Source organism: Spermophilus citellus, assembly GCF_964194105.1.
Source record: "Spermophilus citellus genome assembly, chromosome: 5".
NCBI lineage: Eukaryota > Metazoa > Chordata > Mammalia > Rodentia > Sciuridae > Spermophilus > Spermophilus citellus.
In genome coordinates this window covers 63160148-63177019 of record NC_138186.1, presented here as the reverse complement: position 1 = coordinate 63177019, position 16872 = coordinate 63160148, and the positions used below count along the sequence as shown (strand labels likewise).

Sequence of the window (16872 nt, the reverse complement as noted above, 5' to 3'; positions counted from 1 at the left end):
CAAACCAGGTCACGTCTCTCATTGTGCCTGTGTTGGGAGTTCTGGTTCAAACTAAACACAATATACCATGACCAGGCAGTGGTTGGCTTTAAAAAAAAAAGAAAAGAAAGAAAGGAAGGAAGAAAAGAAAAGAAAGAGAAAGAGAAAGTAATTTATAAATGTCTGGTTCAACAAAACAGGGATCCTTCCCTGTTCACTATGGGTGATCCAAGACCTTGAAGTGGGACTATATTTCTTGGGAGGAATAGATTTTCAGGTTGAGAAAACACTGGTTTTAGTAATAAAAGCCATCCCCCATACCTTTAAGTAATCGAACCAATGTATCTATTTTCACAAAACCTCAGAGTTTTGAAATAATCAAGCTAATCATTTAAATTCTCTCCCCCATCCTCTTTCATATATGAGAAAACTAAGACCCAGAAAGATTTACTAGTTTTCCCAAGGTGAATCTGTCAATATTCTGAGTTGCAAGAAAAACAAAAATTTATTTTGGCTGAGTGAGGCAGAAAGGGGATTTCTTTAAAGGATATTGGTTAATGCAGAGAGCATCACTGAAAAGGTTAATGGATATCCAGCAAACAGAAATGATAATTAAAACCCTATGTGTGAACTGGTTTTGACACAGATACTACTGCTGCTGTATCTCTGAGCTCAGGAGAATGCTCCCTGCACTTGATTCTCTGTCACCAGGCTCCAGACAGGCTGATCTCTGGTGCCAGAGTCCTTAGCTGTGCTCCAATCAAAGGGGCAGCCTATGAAGCAAATGATTGACTTTTTCAGTATTACTTAAGAGTTACATAGCTCCTCCCCTTATCCTCAGCAAGACACAAAAGGTTGGCAATTCCTCAGACACAGAAGGGGTTCAACTACTGGGAACCAAAATAAATAACAAATGTCAATTATATAAGACCTTTCAGGCAGCTAGTGGTCAAGCTGGAATTGACTACTAGTTTGAAATTCTTTTCATTATTAAGTGACTCTGATCTAATCCCCCTTTAACAAATATATAGTAAACACTTGCCATGTTTGAGACATTGTGTCCTCAGAACACAAAGTGATCAAAAAGACATGGTTTCTCCAGCAGGCCTTATTGACTAGTGGTAAAGATGAACATTGAATATATAAGCACGAAAATAAGTATGTGATTTTAAATTAGTTTGAAAATTGACATGTTCCAAGAAGGAAATAGAGAGGTCATAATGAAACATCATAGTAGGAAGTCTTGAATTCAATTTTGGAAATGTGCCTCTGGGAAATGATATTTAAGAGCAACAAAGAAGAGCAAAGGAAAGGAATTAATTAATTGGTTTAAAAAAAAGAGCAATACAGTTCAGCTTTCCCACAAACTGCCCTGAGAATCCACACCAGGGAGTCCCCTGAACCTGAACCCTGGTTGATAGATAAAATTCGATGAGCAATAAAGGAGAGGAGCTTAATAGTTTAAGAGCTTTAAAAAGGCTTCACAATCAATGGGAAAGAACACAGAAAAAAACAAAATGTCCCATAAGGTATAAAAGGAACAGAGGCACTCCAGCCAGGGGTCAAGGGACCTCTTAGCAGTGATCAAGGTGATTAAATAAACTTGGTTTATTCACTTAGGTATTCATTCAAGCAATCTGGATTAAATGTCTAGCAGGTGGCAGGCTGTAAGGTACAGAAGCAAATAAAATATGCAGCACCTGCCTTCACCCCACATCCTGTCTTGTGCAAAAGAGTGACAGACACATGATGTGGTTTGACAAGTGTGGCTAAAGGAAGGGCTCTTATGGCCCATAGTAGGGGGGGAGTTTCTGGTAGAAATAAGAGATACCAAGAGAAGACCAGGTACCTACAAATTCTGTATACAAATGATCTGATATCATAGGTGACCACCATATGTTAAATGAATTAACATGAAGTAGAAACATACATGGTATAATGGTATTGGGGAAAATTGATCTATACTTCTCGTATTGCCTTCCTGTCACTCCACCATTCCCCTCATTAAATCAGCAGCAAGAGTGTTCACTGCATTGTGTGAGTATTTTTACAAGCAGAAATAACCAAAGAAATAAGACATTCATTTCTCAACTTCTCAGTTTCAGAACAGAAATTTGAAATTTATGGAGAGAAAATAGTTGAGAGTAAAGGGTTTTGAGCATGGGGGATGGGGGGAATGACTTTTGTGAAGCCAAAATTCTAAAAGACTCCAGGCATTACTCATGAACAATTTAGAGGATGTGCCTGTAAGAGCCAGTTTTCCACTCTGACAGAAAAAGAGCCTACAGCTCAGAGGCAAAGGAGAACATGAGAGAAGCTGGTAACTGACCTTGAGATGGTGTCCTGAACCCACCTTACAGAGTTAAGCACCAAGTTAATAAGTGACAACAACCAGACCAGGAGCTCCAAAACATTGGCACCATGGCATTTTTAAAAATCTCCCTGGAGCTCATAGATTGCTGTGGGAAATGCAGGGAGATCCCTCTGTGTGTGTGTGTGTGTGTGTGTGTGTGCACTCACATGTGTAAAATACTTCTGTTTATAGTCTGTGAAATTTCAGACGGCCACAAGTTTAGTGAAATTAGCATTCTTTAACCATTAATTAGAAGCAAGCTACAAAGTAGAGAAAGGTTTCTAGATGAATGTCAATTTTTATCCTGACAAGATCAGACCAGCAGAAAGCAGTCCCAGATAATAACTCAGCTAGAAATAATTAGAGTACACAGAGAACTAAATGATTTTGATCCCTGAATCCAGGAAGATAGCCTTTAAGTAATAAGCTTTTAGACCAAGCTGTTCTGAAGATCAGAAGCACCACATGAACAAGCAAATTGTTAATCCTGAGCAGTAGTTGAATGGAGGAAAGACTTCAGAGACTATGAAAAGACCCAGCATGAAGTTGTTTCTTCTTATATTACCTACTAGGAGAAATTGAGGTCAAAATTGAGTAGTAATTGAAAATGGTGTGAATTTAGGACAAAAGTCACAACAGAAAGTTTTATTTTTCAATATGGCCGAATTTTTATGTAAATTTTTCCAAAAAGATTAATTAGAAACATTTTATATTTAGGATATTAAAATATATTTTATATACCAACAAAGCACAGACATGTTACATATACTATTATGTAGTATGTGTTAGAAGAATAAACTATATAGAGAAAAAAATCATTTACAAATATACATGTGTGAATATATACGTCTACACTTTTCATTTAACATCCATTTAGTTATCAGGTCTAGGGTAAGCCTAATCATTTGATAAACACAGTTCAAGTCAAGTAGAATGACAACAAGAAATCAAATTAAATCATATGTACCAGTCAATACCTCGTATACGTAGTGAGCTTTAGAAGTATTGGCTGAACAAGCTATCCACCCCTCAAGAAGACACAGTGGTTTAGATAAGCAATGATAACATTCAGAAGCACATAAGCAGTGGGAATTCTAGGTTTTCCCAGTCCCAACATTCCCAATCCTCTGGGTCTTTTGAAGGTTTAATTGATCAGAAAGCACCTCTTTAAATTGTGTCTGCAATTACCTTGGTGAGCTTCATTTCCAGAACGTGGCTGCTGTGGATCCGACTGTCAAAATGAGCCACCTCCTTGGAAGAGGACTTAACCTTGGCAATGATCTTCACATAGGAGAACACGATCACAGCGGTAGGGAGCAACAGGCAGAAGAAGAGGATGTTCAGGATGAAAACCTGGCCCCCAACTGAGGCCTGCGCCAGCCACCAGTCCAGGGTGCACGAGGTTCCGAAGGGCTCAGGTGCGTAGTCCCCCAGGCCCACCAGGGGCATGGTGGTCCAGAAGGAAGCATAGGCCCAGATGACTGCCAGGCAGATGAAGGCGTGCTTTCTCTTCAGCCAAACCCCTGGAGGCGGAAGAAGAGCATTACCCACATGGAATCTGCCCTGCACCCAGATACCTCCCCTAGATATGTCAAATTCCACCTCCAAAGATTTATTCCATTGAATTCTGGGAGACGTGGGCAGATAACTGAAGCCTGAGGGAGAGTGGAGTGAAGCAGGGAAAGTTCCAGAGCTTGGGCCTTTCTCCAGGAGAGTGACACTTTGAAGAGAATTCACAGGGAAGACTTTCTCTAGGCACCTGGGAGCTTTGGGAGGGAGAAGTGGCAAAGGCTTGGAAATGGGGTGAGTAAAAAGACCAGAGGATACTGACAATGGAGGACCTTGTGAGAACAGTTCTCATCTCCACGGCCGTGTTAGTGGGTCATCCAAGGATCCAAGGGAGAATCCTTCAGGGGAGGTGTGCAATCACAAAGCATCGCTTGTGTCTTTAAAATACCTTTCCTCTTGAAATTTTTTGTGTCTCTAATCTCCTTTGCCTTCCTAAGAATTCCTTGAGTGGGGATTGGTGCATCATGCTTATGACACTGCGGTGTAAGGCTAAAGTGGATGACTGTGCATGGTAATTCGTGGATCAGATTTGTACCCCCTGGACTGAATCTTCAAACTGTTCCCACAATGGTTGTATTCACACAGCCACTGTGGGAGAGGTAAAGAATCTAAGCAGGTTGCATTGTGTTCTGCAAAAGTAATTATGTGAAAATATTTTCATAAGAATAAAAAAAAGAGCTGTTTTTCGGTACTGGCTTCTTAACTAAAAGAAAATGGCAAGAGGAAGAAATAGTACAGTCATCTAAAAACGGCTGTAAAACACTAATGCACTAATGATCATTTCCTGAAGTTCAACACAACCAGCAAAGACAAGCCAGCCTGACTTCATGCTGCAGCCGCCACGGAAAATGACCTTCATATCCCACTCATCACCTTGGAGGAAGAGGGCCTGGGAAGTGGCTCCTTACTGCTTTGGTTTTGTAGTAGTGAAGAAGAAATATCAAAGTGTATTCAATAAAAGCTAAATTCTTTCTTTAATATAAACTCGGGTTCTGCCTCTGCTTAGGGTAGTGTGAGAACGACAAGGTTGTTTCTAGTGTTTGAATGCTCATGTAACCTTTCCAGATATCCAGTGTTCCTGACAGTAAAATAAAGGAAATAAGACTACATTGTTTACATGTTTCAATAAAGGTTAAATAAAATAATGTAAGGAGCTTGCTTTGCAAACTATGAAGCACTACATTAGCACAAATTTTTACTTCTCTGTAAATGTGTCTTGTATAGCACTAATAATAAATATAACAATGTTTCTGTGATCTATTGTCTCCTTTTTTTTCAAATGCATGGCATTTTTGTATCATGAAGTACAAATTTCTCAAGCCCAACCAGATAAGGGTAGCAATCATGTAGACACAAAATATGTCAGCGCTTGATTATCCGTTATAACAGATAAAAACATTGGCAGGGAGAACCACATATATTCATGGGAATGTGCAGAGGCATACGGATAAGCATTCATGATTAGGGTTACTTAAGTGAGGTGTTTCATACTTACATTCGAATATGGTGAAAGGCTGTCAAGTACAGGAGGGAGTAGATTAGTAGATTGGTTCTGTGTTGCTCCAGAAGTCAGAACTAGGACCAATGGGTGGAGGTTACTGGGAGGCAGTTTTGTCTCAATATAAGGAATAACATTGTAACAATGAGAGCAGACCAATCAGAGAATGGGCTGCCTTGTGCAGTAGTAAGCTCCCCGTCACTGGTCACTGGAATTATTCAAGAAGAGGCCAAGTGGTCATCTCTCAGGGATGCCTTAAAGCAGTCTACCACATTTCATGGGAGAAAGGTCTACATGTCCCCAAGCGACCTTCTAATTCCAACATTCTAGGACACTGTGTGGAGGGTTTAATAGTGCATCAGATTAAATGATGAAACCATATGACTGAGGTTAAACCTTAAAGAAGCTGGAAAATAGACACAGTTCCCATACTGCCGTGATCCTGGCGGTGGGCAGCGGCATCCCTTTAGTAGACAAAAAGCTTAAACTCAAGAAAATACTTAAAAACAGAGACATCAAGGTTTAGTATTCCTCAAGTACTCCCAGGAAGTTCAAGTTTCTGCCTCCTTGTCTATAAAGTTTATAGTTAAACTTAAAATCTGCTTGGCATAACAAAAAATAATAATAATAAGCTTGTGGAAAGAATTAGACTCTGATGTCATCCAGAATATGTATAATGGTATTTTTTATCTTATCATAAATTTTGATTCAAGCTGCTTCTGTTGGATGTTGTAAATGTTCAGAAAAGGAGACGCAATTAAAAAAAAAAAGTAAGTACTTTATCATGAAGATGGTGGTTCACACCCCCTGTTCCCATGCATGGTCTTTCTGGTGTCTAGGGGCTGTAAATTGCTAAAATATGAAGGGAAATTCTGCCCTAATGAGATTTCCAGGTCTACTTGATCTTCTCCACCTCAGTCTCCTGGTCATACTCTGTCCCCATGTCACAACCACTCTAACAGGTTGACAACAAAATAGCTTCATACAGAGAGTATCAGAATTACTCCCTAGTTACACCTGGTTCTCAGTATTAACATAAATGCCCAAAGCTTCTTTTTCAGGTTCAATAAATTCCCAGAACCACAAGAAGCAAAAATGCTTCAAATTATTTTTAAACAGTAAATGGTCTTTAATCTTTAAGGCAGGGGAACCTTTAGGCTCTGCAAACTTATTCACTGCTGTCTCTCCACTCACTAATTCTCTTAAGCTGTCATTTTTCTAGCTACCAATACCTCCCCCCAATTAAAAAAAAAACTGTTAAGTGGTATATCTGTATTTCTGTATGTGTGTCCTTTCATACAGCAATAGCAGCATGTCTCTCTAGACCTGAAGGTGAATTTTGGAATTCCTTATCTCCAAAATCACAGGGAGACTGGAACCTAAAGCAAAAATAGGAACAGCTCTTCTTATCATTACAGTTTCTATGTAGGGAATCAGCTAACCTTGCAAACCTCAGGCATTTTTGTTTGTTTATTTGCACAACAAAATATGGTAGAAGCTTACAGACTATACAAGAAAGTGATCATTTTTAAAAGCACTGCAACCAAACACCAGACATTATTATAAAGTAGTATTAAAAGAAACCCATAAAAAAATAAAAAGTAAAAATAATAAAAGAAACCCATGTTGGCACAGGTCAAATCTTTAAACATGTGTTAGAATGAGATAGGCTATAAATAGAAATACTCTTGGTCTCTGAGGTTATTAGTAATCTTTATTTATTAACTGTATAAAATATGTACAACTATGACATTCAATGCAGCTAACTTTGACTCGCAGGGAAGGAGAAACCTTCCAACTTACCATAAGATAAGTAGCAGATTTTCAGGTAACGATCCAGGCTAACAGCTGTCATGGTAATGAGGCTCCCACAGCCAAAGAAAAATCCAGCCCATCCATACCAACGGCAGCCAATCCAGCCGAACACCCAGCGGTGACAGAAGCAAGAGATGATGGTGAATGGCTTGCCTACAACTGAAGCACCAAGCAGGCTGTCAAGGGAAGTTCCTTGTAGTTATTTTCCTACCTCCTCAAATTGCATGGCTCCACTTCACTGAAGCACAGGTGCATATGTAAACACACACTCGTGCCACACACATGCTTCATTATGCAGAACTTCTAGATTAATAAAATGCTGGCTGCCCAGAGAGGTTTTCCAATATCCCAATAGCCAAACATAGTGAAAGAATACAGAAGGAATTTTCTAAAGTAATTCTGACTACAAAGAACTGTCTCAGAGATACTCAGCTTTAGGAAATACAGAGATGTGATGATGTCAGTGGGCAGTGTCAGCCATCTGGTCATTTTTAATATTTTGCTGAATTGGCTCAGCAATTTGAAAATCAAGGGGAAAGGGCTATAGACTCACAGTGAAATATACAAAAGAAAATGTTCATGTTCTCTTCGAGGACAAATTTGCTATACTGATTTCCCCTCAAGACTTCATTACTTTTCTTCCCTCCAAAGTTAGACATCCAAGCTGGAGTGATCAAGATGCAGTCATAGGAACAAGGTTTTATACAATACACTTTGCCACTCATTCAGCCATGGCCAACTCTGTAGAGATGGAGGTTCAACAAAACAGTGAGCCCATGAGGTGGGATCCAAACCCAATACTGACATACTTACATAATCAAGTAATACTGGACCAGGCTACCTATTATACATACTTCTTGGCAGTCAAAATTCAAGGCTCATTCAACTTCCAAAATTCAAGGCTTTGAGAAATTTTTAAATTTGCAAAAATCTGAAAAGTAACTAACATTGTGTGCCATAGCATTTCCAAATGTGTTCACTCAGAAACATATTTATTTTATATTAATTATTCCCTAGGAAATACTACTCCACAAATTACAAATTATGCTGTCATTTAACCAGGAAAAATTCCTTAAAATAATGCATCAGGTCTGGACTAAGGAATAATTTGATGCAAGGAATCTTTAACTTAAGTATATGCCATATAGACATCCAATCAGAATAGCTGATTCCATCTGTTATTTAAAGAACTGATGATAGGATATGATATAGACTCATGATTTTCTAATAATGATGATTTTTAACTCATTTATTTCTTTTTGCTTAGTTTATTACAATGTCGAGGATTTCTGGTACAATGTTGAATAGAAGTAATGATAGTAGGTGTCCATGTATTGTGATGAATTTTGAAAAAAATATTTCTAATGTTAAATCATTGAGTGTGACATTTGTCCTAGCTTGTATCAGCCAAGGATCTCTGTTCTCATTCTGGTTTGTTAAGAATTTTTTTTAACCAGAAATAGATGTTATGTTTTTATTAAATGATCTTTCTGCATTTTCTGAGGTGACCATAAATTTTTTGTTCTCATTTAATCTGTTAATGTAGTCTATTAATATATATATAATGTTGACACAAATTTACATTCTTGGGACAAATGCTATGTTTTAAAATTTTTTAAATTTTTTTTAGTTGTTTATGGACCTTTGTTTTATTCATTTATATGCAGTGCTGAGAATCGAACCCAGTGCCTCGAATATGCTAGGCAAGCACTCTGCTACTGAGCCATAACCCCAGCCCCAAATGCCATTTTTTTTTAAATAAAAAACTTTGTGTACACAAAGTTGTCTACCAATGGAGGAAGGAAGAGATGAAGAAAGAGAGAATGAAGAAAAAATATTTTTAAAAAAAAGGAAGCAAAATAGTGATTTTCATCCACCTCCATCTCTTCCACCTAGAGGGCATCATGAGTGTGTTGGACTTGAAAAAGGGAAGTTGGTTCCTAACACCCAGATGCAAGTTAAGCCCTTAAGGGAAGGGAAAGCAAGAGGTTTTCTACCACACATAGCCCTGTTCAGAGAAAGGATGGGTTCTGAGGCTGTAACTTCAGAAGGGAAGGTTGAATTGATACTGAAGAGTAGTAAAGTACACCAGAAGCAGAAAGTATGAATTCCATACACATTGTAAGAATAGTGTAAATAATTTTCTAAAAAAAATGAACTTGTCCTTTTAATGTCCTTTTTTTTGCTTATATTATTTCTTTGTGCTTTTTATCAGTGAATAGAACATACTTTATTCAGTCATAGTATTTAATCTTTAGCCTCCTCCAAAAGACTCTGCCAGGGAAGCTCTTCACATTCTGTATCTGATCTACATATGAAAAGAAAACTGAGTGATATGCAGAGCCTGCAGGTGCTAGCACACAAACCACCCCCCAAACCCCCTTCTAGTGTAGAAAGGTATGCCAGAGTTCCTGTTAGTTCAGTCAATTGTCAAATGTTTACTCAGCCTTCTGTAAACTAGACAGGTCTTCTAGGTGTCTAGACAGCGCCACCATCCCACTTACTAGACTGGGCACCCTTCCACAAAAGCCTTTTAATCCTAGTTAATCTAACCCCATGGCCAGTGAAGAATTACAGTGTAAAAGAGCTATTCTTTTCTTCAACAAATAATCACACAGCACCTACTATGTAACAAGCACAAAGCAAGATGCTAGAGGGCCAGGTGGAGATCATGACTGACAAATTGATTTTCTAATTGGGAGAGCAACTGAAAAACCAAATTTGTTTTACGTGATTTGGTATGATGGAATGATAAGTGGTGATTAGTGATGTGAAGATAAATAGAATAAGGAGAGAGACAGAAAGATGCCTAAATCAATGGGAGAGAATTTGAACAGATATGTAGAGGGAGAAGATTTCAGGCAGAAGAGAAAACAAACTCAAAGACTTGGGGGAGGAGAGCCAGCTGTGTGGGTGCCAAGGCAGCAAAAGAAAAGTGAAAAAGATCCAATGAAGTGTAATTAGCATCTGTTGTATCTATGGACCCCTATTAGTCCAAGTCTCGGGCTTCTTTCTGGAGTGAAGTTTTTGATGAGCTTCAGATAGGTTATCTAGAATGTTGATCTCTCCTCTAGGATACATCCCAAACTGACTGATGTTGGAAGCACTGGAGAGGTGTTTTCTTTTGCTTCAAATGTCAATGTCCTAGATGTTCTGATTTTATCTGGAGTGATCCCAGACATCTCCATACTTTTAACTCCCCAGGTTAATTTAATATTTATTCACAACTGAAAGACATTGGAACTTAAGACAACACATGTTAATTGCATAGATGCAATACATCTGGTCTTTAGGCTATGCCTCTGCAAGGTGCTTATAATGGAATACAGCAGGAAAAAAACAGACAAAAAAATTAAGATTTATTGGAAAAGCAAACATACTATAAATGTTCAGAATAATCTAGGTTAATCAGGGAAAGCTGTCACATGAAAGAAAGTGCTTTCTGATGAATCACTCCAAAGACATGAAGAGTAATGGAGTGATTTGTGCAATTTTAGAGCAGACTTGCTTGGCTGGAAGCATTTTTGGTGTATCAGACCAATTAAGGACATTTTTATTCAAACCTAGTCTAATTCAGCCTTAAGCATGAGTCTGGTTTTATTCACTGGTGAAGGATGTAGTTGAAATGACAGATTTCATTCAGGCATTTTGTGTTCAGTACCAGGGAGAAAACCTTCTGAGACCAGCTGGCTGAGCTGGCTGGGAAGCTACCATTCCTGTTGTGGCACCGCCATCGTGTGGCAAGAGTCAAAATGGCAGCCATTGTGCAGCCTCGCAAATTCCCAGGGGGCGGTTCATCCTATTTTCACAGAAAGGAGGGACCTGGCACATCATGTACTCTTAATGTATAAGTTCATTTACTATGAGAGCTCATGTTACTCCAGCCTGTCCTTAATGTGTAAAACTTTCCCAAATAACCAAAACCAAAGAACTCTAAATAAGAAAGGAACATATCTACTGCTAAGTAATAGTGATTCAACAGGTAAAGGTTTATTATTGAGTCTTGCTTTTAGAAACTGGTAGCAGCAGGGGGAAAAAAAACTCACTTTTGAAGAAAGAAACATTATCAGAAAACATTTTAAAAGGGAACTGCTGATGAAAAACTGCTAAAAGTTTTCTAGAGAGAAGAAGGAACCAAAGGAGTGGGGTTCAAATGCTATTTCCCCAACTCTAACAAACTAAGACACAAAACTCAATAGCAAATATTGGGACTCAAAGAAATATTATTGTACAAATAGAATTTTATAGAAGTAAGCAACAATATGTGACTTATCCAAGGTCATTCATACTTTTAAAACCCTTATGGTTAAAGAAAATTTTTATTCCAACTCCTCCTTTTGGGGATATCAGAAAATTTTTTTTAAAAAAAGGATAGAAACCATGGTTTTCAATTTTGTCCATGTGTTAACTTCCCTGGAGATTCTAATGTTAAACATCCAAATTCCAAGGAAATATTCTCAATCACTTAAATTATAATTTCTGGTGTGAAATCTATCCATGAGTTTTTTTTAAGTTCCCCTAAGTGATATTTTTTGTGCAGCCAACATTGAGAACCATGGAACCAGAAGCTTCCTCTATTTGCAATCAGTATCTAAGTCACAATTAAGTATACCATCAGCAGGGCAGCTCTTTCTATAATCACCTCTCATTTACCCTTCAGGATCCCTCCCCTTCAGTGTTCACTTTAACCAAATTTCCATAAGAGTGAGAGGAATGTGGGCTCAAAACAGTGACCTCAAGTCTGCCCATCAGTTTCTGAATTCTGAATCAGCCCAGTACACCTTGAGACTAAGGTAGAGTGTGCTATTGCAAATTGAACCCTCAGGATCTAAAATGCCTGGCACATAGAAAATACCCAATAAATGATTTCCCTAGCCAGACAACATACCATTGACAATCACAAGTACTGTGACTCTGATTTGCAAATGGAAAGCAGAAGTAGGTTCCGGTGAAGAGTGATCTCTCTGTCAATGAGTGTTCAGAATGGGGACTAATTTAAACCCACAACAAGGAAACAACATGATTGTGTTACCTGAAATCCCCAGGTCACAGACTGCTAGGTTGATGGTCATTATTTCAGCAGGTCTCAGCTTCTTCTTTCGTCTAGAAGACATATAAAGGACATACCCATTTCCAAATGTGGACAGAATCCCTACAAAGAAAAATAAAAAAATCCCATCGTTAAAACTAATATTTAGAGTTCACTTGGATATGAAACACTTCTCAATTTCAAAAATGGACACCACAGATTTAGAGGGTAATGAGAGGACTCTAAACAAAAAAATCTAAATTAAGAAGATGAAATAAAAAAGCATGAGTTGTGAGTAACAGGCATGGGATGGGTTGCCTCCTAAGGGAAAGGAGGCAGGGATTATAAGACTGAACTTACCCAGAACAAGGAACGGCTAACTTCCCAGGTAGGCTCAGGAGGGTGTGGGAATCCCAATGGTCAGTTCTTGTACTGGCCCCCAGGGTGGAGCATTTTCCTCAGCCATTTTACAGATTATTGGCTTTATAAAGCCTCGCCCTCTAGCAAGTGGGATCAACCCCTTGGCCTTTGATAAATTCTGAAGATGAAGTCAACCATTGGAGATGACTTCAGTGTCACTGCAGGCTCCTGAGGGAGCGCCAGCATGCAGGAGAGGCAGGGACTAGAGAAGTCTAGCATGACCCCCTGCAAGCAAAGGGTCATTTTCTGGAGAAAGATCCCAGGACGGACTCCTGAGGAGACTAGGACGCTTAGTGTCTGGCAGACAGGACAGCCTTCCGCTGCTCCTGGACTAGGTATCAAGGGTCAGTGGGTGACGAATGATAACATGGGCACTCCCCTCCCACCAAGGGGAGAGACAGTGACCCTCAACCCACCAAACCTACCGACAATGGCAGAAATGTGTACCCATTTTTTATAACCTTTTATGAATGACTAATTGACTTTCACATTACAATGAAAAACTGTTCAAAAAAGTTCTTACAAACCCAGTTTAAATCCAAAAAGACCCAATCCCTACTGACTTTAAGAAAAGAATACACCTACTTCCATAGCTTAACATGTAGAGTAGATTTCCTCAGGAATTCTTGCTTCATAGTGTAGCTGTGTATAAATGAGAATCTGGTACAGCTGCCTTTAGTAGTAAGGAATAAGGAGAGTATTAACAGGAGAAACCCAGATTTTTCTATTTTAATTTCTATTTTAATTTCTCCACCACAATTCATTTGTGGGGGCAAGGAAATAAATGTGTGTCTCTGCTGATGGTATGAAACCACCAGGAACTGACTGCATTCTGCTCTTAGATTTCTGACTCTCTGGAGTCAGTGCTGATTCATGATTTATTGAGACCTCTTAAGCTCTCTTATAGCAGAAGAGGAGAAAAATAGAAGAGATGATGGAGACCTAGAGCAAACCAACTACAATGATACTCCTGCCTCATTAAAGGAAACCATTTAGCAAGGAACACTGGGAAAGCAAAGTGTAAAAATACAGCCTGAAAAATTATCAAGCTAATTCCAGCTCTGTTGTATCGAAAATGAGATTTAAAATCTTAAGTGTGTATATGCATTCCATACGCAAGGCTCATTGGAACACCCTTTGTCATCTACACCTTGTTGGAGAATATTTTTTCTTTTCTTAAATTTTCTTTACCAACCCTATTTCATAGGGTTTTACCCAGTGCCCAAAGCATGACCAGAAATAATCAATTCTCTCTTAGATACATGTAATTATTTCCACAGGCAATCTTATCTGCAGATGAGTGTTAAGAAAAAGCAAATGTATTTTTAATACTAAGCAAAGGAAAACAAGTTTTTGAAGAACCATGGAGTGGACATTTTAAGACTATCAAAATCCTTGATATTTTATGAATTTTAAAAAATTTCTTAGATAGCCAGTTAATAAACTAGGCATTTACATAAAAAGTGGAGAGTGGAAAATGGGTCTTTATTTCTCCTGCATTCCAAACTCAAATTTATATTTTGTTTCATTGGCTCCCCTAAGACTCCTAGTATTGAACAAAGATCACTAAGAATCTTATTCATTTCACCCTGGCTCTTTGAGAGGAATCTGGACACATCCACATAACCTCTCCTAAGAGAAGGTGACAACATGGGCCGAGCCTAAGACCTGGGTCTAGAATGAATCCAAACCCCCTCCAGATGGCCCTTGCCTCACCTCAGTGACTCTTGTGTGACACATTTGTCTGCACCCCTTTTGCTGGGAACTCTTTTTGGACCTGATTTTCTAGCTCCATCCCAACTTTCCTTGTTTGATATGGTCCTGACTTCCCTTCTAACCTCACATGCAGCAAGTGGAACACTCTCCTCATTTTCTCTGGTACTCACCCTGGTTGCCTCTCTCCCTGCAATCCTTCATTCTAAGAGTAGAATAGACTAATATTCCTCCCTATAATGTATTGTCCACAGAGATTGCACCTTTTCATTCATTCCTTGCAATCAATTGGAATAAATTGAATGCAATTTCTGGGACACTTACTTGTCTGCCTTTTGTAGTCATTGAAAATGTACATTTAATAGAAATGTGATGTGAATTTTACTACAAAATAATCTTTGTTGCAGCAGAGTGTTCATAATTTTATTCACTGATCTCTACCCATCAACTTCAGAGTAGCAAAGTGTGGGTGCTCAGTCTATATTTGTGTTTGAAAGGACATGGGATTGCACTTGGAAGAAATAGAATTTGAGTAAAAGACTAACAAGCAATGAAAACAAGAACCCAGGGAATCACTTTGATGTATAATTTCTGATCCAATCTCATAGATTCCTTTTGCCTCAAGCACTGACCATAGAGGGATCTTGAGAAATTTCTAATGAGTTTTCTAATTTTAGAAATTAAATGAAATTCTTTGCCAGGAATAAATAGATGAGAGAAGAAGAGAAAAAGAAAGGGAGGGAGGGAACAAGGAAGGGAGGAACAGAGGAAGGGAGAGAGAAAGAAACAAAGTAGAAGAGAGAGGAGAGTAAGCAGGCTTGACCCAACATCTGAAAAGATTAAAGGCAGATAAACCTAGAGACGTAACCCACCTGCACACTGGTCACCCAAATTTAAGAATGAGATTTTAAATTTAAGAATAGTATTGTGATTAAATCCTAATTGTCTACATTAGTGCAGTCCAATAGAAATATAATGTAAACCAGAAATGTGAGACACATATGTATTCTAAATTTTTACTTTAAGCAAAATAAAAAATATAGAGATAAATTGAATTTAATACCTTAATATTTAAGTTACTCTGATCTATCCAAGATACTGTGGTTTCATTATGCGTTCAATTTTTCAAAATTGTCAGTTACATATTTTTACACGATTCTTTCTGGTACTAAGACTTCAGTATGCCATATGTGTCTATACTACAGCATGACTCATTTGGAAGTCAACAGTTCATGTGCTCAGGAGCCATATATGGCCACTGCTTTGGATAGTATAGAAGCAGATGTACCCCTGTGTGGATTGTGCACACAAAGTTTTTGATCAAAGCTGACTTCCCATTTATCACCAGCACATTTTCTCAATGCTCATCATAGTGATGTGATGGGACTTTACATTTAGATGAAGTAAATGCAATATGTCTATTGTCACTATATTTCCCTGGTCCAAATTTTCCTCGATTGTAAGAAGAGGAAGCTGAACTAGATGATTTCTAAGGTTCATTCTTAGTCTAAAATTTTCTAATTATATCAAAATTAACTTTTAAAAAGTTAAAGAAAATCTTTAAATAGTAGAATATCATCTCTTTTTATTATTCAGAAGATAAACTTACTAGCAAAGAAACCAAAATGAAATACTGTCTCAAGATAAACAATTTTTCTATAAAATTCTTTGGATTATCACTGAAACATTTATCCCTAATAATATCAGTAATAGTCATTTCTATGAAACATTTATTGCATGCCACAATGCCACCCCACCTTCCCATTCTTTAACTCCACTAAAATACCCAGATAAATGTTGAAATCATTTTTGCAAAATCCACATATCAGCCTGTGAACTTTTAAAAACAGTCTTTGCATAGAAGAATTAAGAATGCTTACCAATTATTGTCAGGTAAAAGCCAGCCACTAAATCCGCTTCCCAGGAAAGTTTGGAAGCAAAGGGATCCTCATCCCGAAGGTAGTGTGGCAGGTGCTCATCCTGGGGCAGGGCAGTGTGGTTTAATGCCATGCTGTTCTCAAGCCACCAGGGATCTGAAAAGCAATTTGGTAGAGATCTCAACAGACCTGAATAAGTCAACTTGAATCATCTCAGGATCTTGCTTCCTGTTTGAAAACAAAAAGCATGTTTCCAGCATCATGCATGATACTGTAGTAAATACCTGGTGAAATGGTTAGCATTTTTCTTCAATGATCTCAATGTGTCAGTGCTTAGTTATTCAGTTAGCAGCTTCCTCATGCTACCCTCTGAGCCATTTCACCCCTCCCTGGGGTTTATAATAGGTTGAAATCCAAACAACTGGTGTATTGGTTCTCAGACATTTTTGCAAAGGTCTGAATTATGAAAACAGATTGTATAGAGTGTGGAGGTGACGAGTACTTTTTAGTTTGTCATAATATAATAATTTTTAATTATTCAAATTGCCCAGAAAAGCATTGCCATTCACTATATGTTCAGTGATCTTTAGACTTTTGCCACAGAAAGAAATAAAGTATT

General features: G+C 38.2%; 1 protein-coding gene across 1 annotated transcript in view; it reads right to left on the bottom strand.

The window, feature by feature from the left end:
* Positions 1-16386, bottom strand: part of OPN5 (opsin 5) — a gene marked incomplete at both ends in the record, with an annotated part of 43477 nt that extends 27091 nt beyond the window's left edge. The window contains 4 exons of the mRNA XM_081295410.1: positions 3521-3855; positions 7203-7373; positions 12247-12366; positions 16257-16386. Coding sequence (XP_081151536.1) covers positions 3521-3855; positions 7203-7373; positions 12247-12366; positions 16257-16386 — 756 coding nt within the window. The remainder of the gene's footprint in view (positions 1-3520; positions 3856-7202; positions 7374-12246; positions 12367-16256) is intronic.
* Positions 16387-16872: the final 486 nt, after the last annotated feature.